This window comes from Penaeus monodon, chromosome 31, assembly GCF_015228065.2.
Source record: "Penaeus monodon isolate SGIC_2016 chromosome 31, NSTDA_Pmon_1, whole genome shotgun sequence".
In the NCBI taxonomy this organism is placed as follows: domain Eukaryota; kingdom Metazoa; phylum Arthropoda; class Malacostraca; order Decapoda; family Penaeidae; genus Penaeus; species Penaeus monodon.
In genome coordinates, this window is record NC_051416.1 from 23,297,906 (window position 1) to 23,298,134 (window position 229).

The 229-nt window shown below is 50.2% G+C and overlaps 1 protein-coding gene across 1 annotated transcript in view; it reads right to left on the reverse strand.

The window, feature by feature from the left end:
• Positions 1–16: 16 nt before the first annotated feature.
• LOC119593114 (glypican-5-like) overlaps positions 17–229 on the reverse strand; it is a gene marked incomplete at its 5' end in the record, with an annotated part of 69,987 nt that continues 69,774 nt past the window's right edge. The window contains 1 exon segment of the mRNA XM_037942077.1: positions 17–199. Coding sequence (XP_037798005.1) covers positions 96–199 — 104 coding nt within the window.

Here is a 229-nt window from a genome sequence, read left to right on the forward strand (position 1 = left end):
GTCGTGGTCTTATTCGTGTTTTCTTTTCCTTTTTTTTTAAATTCTGATTTGGGAGCATCTGAGGTATCAGTGGAGCGTTGAGAGAAGGAGCTGCTCTAGGCCCAGAGGAAGCGGAGCGAGGCGACCATGGCGAAGACGCTGACGGTGAAATAGCTCAAGGGCTGGGCGGTCGAGGCACCTTGAGTCTGATCCGTTGCTTCTGAAAGGAGTGATTCCAGTTTAGAAAAGG